The sequence below is a fragment of the Arctopsyche grandis genome, chromosome 11 (assembly GCF_051622035.1).
Source record: "Arctopsyche grandis isolate Sample6627 chromosome 11, ASM5162203v2, whole genome shotgun sequence".
In the NCBI taxonomy this organism is placed as follows: Eukaryota; Metazoa; Arthropoda; class Insecta; order Trichoptera; family Hydropsychidae; genus Arctopsyche; species Arctopsyche grandis.
In genome coordinates this window covers 8,922,882-8,932,454 of record NC_135365.1, presented here as the reverse complement: position 1 = coordinate 8,932,454, position 9,573 = coordinate 8,922,882, and the positions used below count along the sequence as shown (strand labels likewise).

Genomic DNA, 9,573 nt, shown 5'->3' with positions numbered 1-9,573 from the left:
GTTACGTGACTACTTCTATGCCACAACATTGTATCGACGCACAACCGCAATTCTTCATGTACTGTTTTAATATATTCAAGTATCAAAATAAATTGGAACTTGGCAAAAAATAGCATTTTCAATTCAAATAATTTTTTGAAGCAAAATGTTGGTCGTGTATTTTTATCGCAGCAGCAGCAGCGTCGATTAGTGGTGAACATATAATCCTTTCAAACAAAGTGGTCATGAGTTCGATTCTCACTGGTTGCTGCTGGCCAGACCTTTGTTTATGACTCCCGGTCAATCGTTACCTATCAGAGTTTGCCAAATTATCTGATTTTCATTGAAACGGTTCCTGAACATTTGCATCCCTGTCCTATTTCTCTTGTAAATTTCGAGTTGTCCAGTATCTTGATTTTTCACTGGTTTGTTTAAATACTCCAAATTTCTCCATAGATGTCTCTGTGAATGTTGATCGTATTTGCCTTGTATAATGTTTACACTGCTTCTGTACAATGTTTGAACATATACATGTGTCGTGATTAATGTAAAAATGTATTGTTATTATGTATTTATTATTGGTATTTCTTGATCTGTACATCATATATATAAAGTGTTAGGACGTAGTTATCGGCGAGAGTTAGGACACACACACACATATGATGTATATGTGTGTTTTGATTTTTAGTGTATTAAAAACATACATATTTCTATAGACTTTTTCTCTTATTAGCATATTCTCACAATATACACATTATAATAAAATACATAAATATGCACATTATAATAAAAAACGTGTAATTCGTATGAAAATTAAATTTATTTTTATAATTCAATAATATAGCTATACTTAACCTAAATACACAGCCGACGATAAATTTTTAATAGAAAACTATAAAAAATTGATCAATTTTAATCTAAATTTTAACAAAAAACTTTAACTGATTTCACAACGTTGTTATTGTTCGTCAAACATGACACCAAACATTAATTCTTTTATTTTCATTCTAAACATCATCTTTTTCTTGATGGCCATTGTTTGAAAATGAGGTAGGAGGCTCATCAAAAAATAATAATCATCGTCCAATTCTATAGTTTTCGGCTTTAAAACGACTTCAATCAGACTGTTTTGTTTATTCGGGAAATCTGTACTTGTATTTGAACTTGTGCTAGGTAAATGAGCGATATCAACATGTTCGATTTCACGCATAAATTGCGGATACGGCTTTTCGTCGATGTCGATGTCTTGCGAGTATTCATTCGCCTCGTCTTCTTCGTCCATGATTTCCTCCTTTATTTTATCGACCGTTTCTTCGGCAACTTCTTCTTCATGATTGTTTTCAGCCGGTCGCGGCAATTCGGCCTCTGAAACAATTACAAAACGAAATGCGTGAGTATAATAAATTGTGAATTTTATTAGGAAAAGTTTCTCTTTAGACTGTTAAATTGTAGTTCGCCGCTGACCAAGTTTTATATAGGTCGTTAATAAAAACGCTTTTATGCATGTATATTTGTGTGTTGCCGGCACGTCTTAAAAACTAAGGAAATAAAACCATAATTGAAGTCATAAAAGTTCGCCAAAGCTACGATTTCGTGATGCGGAAAATTATTAACGTTGCAATGAAACGACCGATAATACAACATGGCTGAAAAGTAACTGTTAACGGCATTTGTCGCCGAGCTGGCTCTAAACCTTGTGCTCGGATAGCTTTATGAAATTATCTAATAAATTGTGCCATGGTGAAATGCTCGCCAAGATTGCCTATCGGTTGGATGTTATGCGGGAATCCCACCGTGCAACTTGCTGGACCGATTCGGTTGGCGTGAGAAAATCGGATGCTGTGAATCCTGCATTAGCTAGATAAATGTTTCAAGTTTTGGATATATCAAATTAATCATAAGTAGACAGCGGATGGTCATTAATAAACATCGAATAGCCGTCGGGGCAATACAAACAGACTGTTCCAACAGTGTTCAAAGCAAGAGAGCAAAAAAGCCTGTAAAAAATGAGTTTTCAAAAAAAAATTAACAATAGAAAAGCTCTCTGCCCCGATCCCTAGCCCAAGTCTATTCATTTGACTCTTATTAACTTTGTAGAAAAACCTTTTCCTTGCTTTCTTACATTCAACACTGTTGGAACGTATATTGTTATTTACGTAAGAGTCATAAGTTATGACTCTTACGTAAATAACAATAGACTCATAACGAGTATCCGTCTCTTAAACATAAGTTTTGTAAATATTTACTAGAATTGTTTAATTTTATTTTTTTTATTTTATTTTATTAATTGAAAAATCAACAGACAGGATGTACAGAGATAGGTATAAAAAACACAAAAAGTAAATAAATAATATATGTAACACCCGAGTCCAATAATAGATTTTTACAAAAATGAAAAAGATAAATATAAGGAAAACAAATTAAAAAGTAAAGAATAAAGGCATGACAAAATATGTAGTACATTGCATAATTAAACTATAGTATTAAAATATTTGGAAAAGGTTATAAGATAGAATATAAGAAGAAATTGAAATTTACAAATATAAAAAACAAATGAAAAAGGTAAATACAAAATAAACAAATGAAATGGAAAGGAATGAAAGCTATAATATGATTAAATAGCACATTACATAACTAAACTAAAGTATATTAATCTTCGCTATCCCATAATATTATTGTTCAGGTATACATTCAGCGTCTATTTTATAATCATTAACATTTGAATTTAAATCTGTGAAAATTTAATAAAACAATTAACCCGTTGGGTGCTAACGACTCGCCTGTCGTGATCACAAAATCACTTGCTTGATCAAAATTACTTGCCTGTCGTGATCAAAAATCACTTGCTGTAGTAACGCGGGAAGCATTCCATTTTTTCGCCTTAAAGTCTCTATACACTCAATTTTATATAATGTTATATTTTTTTTTACATTATTCAAAAAATATAGATGTTTTGGTGATTATTTTTTTTTATACAAAAAGTTTAGTAAATATTACTCACCAAATTGATGCTAATTGTAAATGTAAGTGAATATACTAAAACGTCTAATGGGTGATCTAAATATGATGCTATATAGCACTTTATATGTAAAAATGCCAATTTTTTTTCGATTTACCTGCTTACTCGATAATGGTGAGTCGATTCCTGGAAAATATCATGTAATACCATAGGAAAAGTACATTCAGTCTTAGCTCAACTTTCGTTTGAGACATTCATCCGTTTTCACATTTATCCGGTCTGTTTTTTTTATCAATTCGCGACTCCTAACTATTGAACCAACTGCTACGTATGTATATAACTACGACCTGGACCGTCCTTGGATTTATCACTTTACGAATTGACTTACATATCTACTTGACTTTCCGCTACACATCTACAACCTGGACTGCCCTTGGAATAAATATAGGTAATGTATAGCGTGCTTTATGCAAGGTGCAGGTAGACGCGCTTTCCAAGAACTGTCTAGACCCCCACACTGTCAAAACATTTGTGAGACATAGCCATAGATATATAATACACATAGATGGGCCCTGACGTGTGATTTTGGTCGGAGATCTTGTCTTCACTAACTGAGGGGTGCGGGGGGTTTAACTAGCGGGGAAGTTGGAAAAAAAAAGGTTTTTTCCCTACGACGCAGTGGTACCTACCTACCTACTGAGAGAAACTGTGCATGCGCTATGTATTTTGCATGCGCCAAAAGGGAGACCAGTATAAAGCGTGAGGGCGGATCTAGTGTATTATACATCAATGGACGGAGCTATTTTATAAAATATCAGCATAGCACGAAAACAACAGATTCTAGCTCAGCATTGAAAGTGACAGGATTTATGCAGTACAATATTTTTAATTTAAAGCAATAAATTCTTCAAAATTTACGAAAAATGTGTGATATAAAATTAAAAATGGTTTTGAAAATCAACAAATACTTTAATATGTAGGATATATGTATGTATGTAGGAAACAAACCGCACTCTCGAAGTCGACGACGTATAGTTTCGACGCTGATTTCACTTCCACCGCCTGCAATATACTCCGTTCGAACATCGACGGCACTTTTGAATCGGTTTTGTAAACAAATCCGTTTTAAAAGACGATCTTCTGCGGAAGTCGTCTTTCTTTTTGATCCCGAGCCTTGTTTCCGTTCTAAACATTCGGAATTCTGATATTTTTTAATGCAGTTCCTCACAGCTGTTGGGCTGCATCCCACTTCGCGCGCGATTGAACGACTGCTCGAATTTCGCGAAGCTAGGGTCAATATTTGGGTTTTTTTCAACGGGGTCAACTGTGGTATTTTTGGCATGTTGAATGCAAAATCGCTTTGAAAGATGTTTACACTTCGGAAACCAGTGGATAACTGTCGAAATAGTTGGAGGAGACCCTATACTTTTTTTTAAATATCCTTTTGTTCAAAGGGAGAGCGTTCGAAAAAAAATTCTACCTGCTATTGTCCGAATTTGAGGGGGTGAACACCTTTCCGTGACCGCTATTTTAATTTCTCAATACTAAACAAGTTTGTTTCATTAATAGCAATTTAAGCAGTATCAGGATAAGTTCATAAACTCATTCATGGACTATCAAGAGATCGTAATTTTATTTTTTAAAAGAACTTTTAAATAAACAATAAATTATTAAAAATAAATAATTAATAGTATATATCAGTGATTAGCGTATGTTTCTAGCAACCTTAAGGTCCCGAGTTTGAACCGTTGTCAGACCTCAATTGAAAAGAATCATACATTGTATGATTTGAAGTATTTTTGGTTATATTTGGATATACATATGTGACTCCAAGTTGATTATTTCTTATCTGAGTTTACCAATTTGTCTGATTTTATTGTTGAAATGGTTCCTCGCGAATTGACTACCTACCCTCACTATTTGTCACTACTGTCTGAATATAATTTCATATTTATATACATATGTATGTACATATAAGCTTATCATATTTATATACATATGTACATATAAGTGTCGATATTTTAAAAATTAAATAAAATAAAAAAAATACATACTTTCTATATTTTGTATTGTAAGCGATGTTATGAGCTCGCATATTTTACTTAGTCTTAAACTGCCGTTAAAGCTGTCAAATTTCTCTTTGTGTTTAGTTTCGTAGTGACGTCTAACGTTATATTCTTTTAAAACGGATAAGGATTCTCGACATATGAGACAGAATGGATTCCCATATTTGTTGATAAAAAAGTAATCCACTGTCCATCTTTCCTTAAATGTCCTTCTCTCACGGTCGATTTTTCTTTTATTCAACGTTGTTGCCATTGGGGATTTCAATTTGATGACAGTTGTGGTTTGTTTGGTTTGACTTCACAAAATATTTCACATCGGTTACGAGAACAAAAACAAATGTACACCCGCTCGTTTCAACGAGCGTTCTCGAACTGAACCAGTGTGGCCCGCGGGCCGGTTGTTATCGCATTTAATAGGGTTGCCACATTTAAAAATTTGAATCAAAATGACATTTAAAAAAATTTTCTAGAGAATATTAAAATGGGGGCAGGGTGGGTCTTAATGCATAACAAAGAATTTAAACTTGATGAAATGAATAAAAGCAGGTTAAGGTATTTGCAGGTACATATGTACATACATATGTCGACAAAGCTTTTCGACCAAAAGGATTTATGTTCTTACTTCAAAGGCTATTGAAATTAAAATACTTTGGTTCATTTGTATATAGACAATCCAATTAGGAAGTAGATATAGATAGTTCAGAAAAGATTATACAAAGGTAAGTGATTTCTATAAAGAAATTATTAAATATTAATTCATTCGTGGATTTACTTCAATAAAATTGGAGACCTCTGGTTGACACATACCGCAATACTATTAATTAAAAAAAAATAAAAAAGAAGTCGGGGTCGGTTTAATTTTTTACGACTCCGACACCGCTTGAAATTCTCCGACTCCACAGCCCTGGATTTTATCCGCCTATCTCCCCTGGGGCCTTCCTTGTACCATTTTATAGTATCTCTAGTCAGGGCTCGAAATGAAAATTTTCACGAAAGGGAGCGCTCGATAATTTCATGATTTTGATTTTTTTTTATTGTACCTATTATAATGCATTATATGCATATACATATATCAGAGGTTGTATTAGACATTTTGCGTTTCCAAGTGATTATTTTTTTATTTTCTTAAGCAGAAATAAAATATTATTCTTATTTAATATTTTATATTACAAATAATGATGCACCGCAGGCGAAAGTTTTTTCAAATGTTTGAGAAATCCTGTTGTAGAATATGACCTACATGGGCCATTGTTCGAAGAAGAGTATCTTCAAAAGTTTTCATACGTATGTATATCATGTTTCCCAATAGGGAACGCCACGTTTCTAGATTTTACGAAAGGGAGTGGCGTTCCCATGCGCTCCCGTCCATTTCGAGCCCTGTCTCGGGTACCATTCGAGCACTTCTTTCATATATTAATCGCCTGTTCTTCCAGCTATTCGGTTCATATATGTTTTCATAAATAAAAAACTACAAAATATTGAACGTACGATCACTCGTCCTTTTATATAATAATAGATCTCTTTAGGTTATATAATTTTGTATGCGATATTAATCAAGTGGAGCAAACAAAATCACTCACCGGATTTTTTCTTCATTACAATTCCATGACGTTTACGAAATCGCCAAATCCAGCAATCGTTCGGCTGGAAATCTATCTTCATCTGATTTGCCAATCTTTCCGCTGCCGATTTCAAATCGGCTGTTTGTATATCAACACCGCGAGAACGTTCCTGTTTATACCACTTATACACGGCCTCCTCTACAGAAGGTTCCTTTGACATCTTTATATTCTTCCTGGGCTTATTTGGGGAATTCAGATCGCACGTTGAAACAAATTTCTTCAACTCTTCTTTCAACTTACGAATGTCAGAAACAGTCTGCTTTTTGATACCGTACTCCTCACAGACACGCGAAATCGGAATCCCAGACTCCACTCTTTCGATCAATTCCAATTTTTGCCTCACATTCAAGTGCACTCGGGTTCTTTTCTTAAGGCTAGCCATCTTTGTTCTAAAGCAAGACTATACCTATATATTATAACTGACACTGTACGGAAAAGTACCACTCTCCACGATAGTCCGTGGAATTATGTCCGTTAAAAGCGATATCCGTTAAAGTGGGGTCCGTTATAATGTACTGTATCTGTCTCTGTCACTCTGGCCATACGCGCAATAGGTGTGAAAGAGACGCGTATACGTACAAACGCCTGAAGTAGATATTGAATTTGGTCGAGAGCGTTCATCTGCATTTACACGTTCTAGTACGCTCGACCGATCATCAGGCGAGTAGTACGTAGTCGCGTGCATTATGATGGCATTGTTCAAATGCCAATGCATTGTAAAGTTGCATCATTTGCAGGCATTTATCGCATTGTGATTACTTTGTTGGGTGCATTATCACATTCGATGCAATTTGAAAACTTTTATGTCCTTTCTGAACTGGGCTGTAAAAGTAAATAATAGTGCCGACATTGGCTTATGTTGCGTTTCTTATGATAAGTATGTTTATTTTATGATTATATTGTTATAAGTTTCGGAAAAAAAAAATAATAAATGATAATAATAAGTAATAATAATAAATAATAATAATAAATAATAATAATAAATAATAATAATAAATAATAATAATAAATAATAATAATAATAATAATTTAATATCTATTTTAGGCGGTCGGTGGAGTAGTTTCATCCATCGAACATACAATGAAGAATGCAAATGAGAAGATGCAGCAGCAAGAAGACAATTAGGCGATAAAAATATACGAAGGCCGCTCTCATCCTGAGAATGGCTCCAATAATTGGTTTCGTTTGGTAATTTGGTTTAATGTTGTGGAAAATAGGCATCATTAGAACATAGTATTATGATAGAAAATACGCAACCTTTCAAAAACTTTCACAACGAATGACCCATTTAGACTGATATTCAACTAGGTATGATTTTCAATCGTCTTCAAAATTTTCTACCGTTCACCAAATTAATACATAAGCGGTGCTTAATGTATTTCGGAAATGCGTACGTGCGCACATAAGCCCTACTGTATTTTATTATTGTCTGCGATATTTTGTAATAAAAGTAATGCGGTATTTGCACATCAAGTTCAAGGCGATAATGCTGGAATTTCCGGTATAAATAACGTATGGCCTGTTTTTAAAGCTCTCAATTTCAAAAGCTCGAAAGCTCCCGGTATGAAAAGCTCGAAAGTTTCCAAATTTTATGAGCTCCTAATTTCAAAAGCCCAAAAAATCAGAAAGTATGATGTCGTAATGGATTGGTATAGAAAAACTATAAAATTCAACAACAATTTATTTTACTCGGATTTAAAATGTCTGATAAAATCCTATTTATTTATTCTACTTCTAATGCCGAATCAAGCATCGTTTTTGGCCCGTGCGAATTCTGCCCTATTATGGGCAAGTCGAAATAATTTTTCGAGTCCTATTTATTTACTCTGATCAAAAATATACTTACGACCAGGATCCATTTCCGTATAGGTTTGATGGTGCAGATTAAAACGTCCCCTGAACCTGCGTCTCCAGCCGTAGCTTGCGCAAAATGTTTCCTGGCTTCCTTCGTGCTCTGCCTTGACCTGATCGAACAGAACCTTGGCTTGCTGATGGACCGTCGTATGATTCACGGGCATATTGAGCTTATGCTGTTCTCTGATCCAGTCCATCAGCAGCGTTTCCATGACTCCCATGACGGGACCTCGCCTTTTGCTAATTCTCATGGACATGCCAGTCCTGGCGTACTGCAGGATTCTCTGCTTGTCCTTGTGCACTGAGTTTATAGTGGAGCGACTCAAACCGAACGCTCTGCCCACGTGTGCTTCTCGCTCTCCGCTTTCAACTTTTCTGATGATGGCCATCTTCATGGCCATGGAAATCTTCTGTCTCTTGAGGCCGCTACGCATTTTGCGTCTTTCCGAGTTTTCTGACATTTTTTTCGCTGTCAAAATCAACGCAAACCGGACTTACGTACGACACGACGGTACGCGCCGAAATGGCCGCTTAGTGTACGTGCGCAAAACGAACGGTCAGCCAGGGGTCTATAACCTGCTACTATTACATACAGCCATTATATTAGAGCGTCTAAATTTGTAGTTGTAATTGTTTTTGGGTTTTTATTGCTGAAAATAATGTTTTCATTTAGAAAAACTATCGGAAGAAAGGGAGGGGTCAAACGAATGATGTACGAACAACGCAAACAACCAAGGAACATGCTAGAACCAGACCGTCTTGACGAAATTTTTACCATCGATCGATAAACCCCATTTGTTCTGAATCAATGTTGAAGATTTACAGTTGATTGACATTAAATCTTTTTAAAAATGGTCCTAAATAAATGACAATTTTAAAATGAAAAATGGTATGTCGAACTGTGGTGCGCTCCGTTCTACCGACTTGTAATTTCTCGAGACTCATTTGCTAAAATTTTCGTCTACTTGAGCACGAGTTTGTATATTGTGTACAAGCATGTTGTTTTTGTGTTACGGTGAAAGCATATTTCAAGTGAAAATATATTTTCACCAATTCAAGCAGTGAGAATGAGACCCTAACAACTCAATCATA

At 34.8% G+C, this 9,573-nt stretch overlaps 1 protein-coding gene across 1 annotated transcript; it reads right to left on the bottom strand.

The window, feature by feature from the left end:
* Positions 1–782: 782 nt before the first annotated feature.
* LOC143918990 (uncharacterized) lies at positions 783–5,379 on the bottom strand. Its single transcript, XM_077441138.1, has 2 exons — positions 4,993–5,379; positions 783–1,344 (listed from the first exon to the last, which is right to left on the bottom strand). The coding sequence occupies exons 1-2, from the start codon at positions 5,255–5,257 to the stop codon at positions 938–940; spliced, it is 672 nt and encodes a 223-aa protein (XP_077297264.1). The 5' UTR covers positions 5,258–5,379; the 3' UTR covers positions 783–937.
* Positions 5,380–9,573: the final 4,194 nt, after the last annotated feature.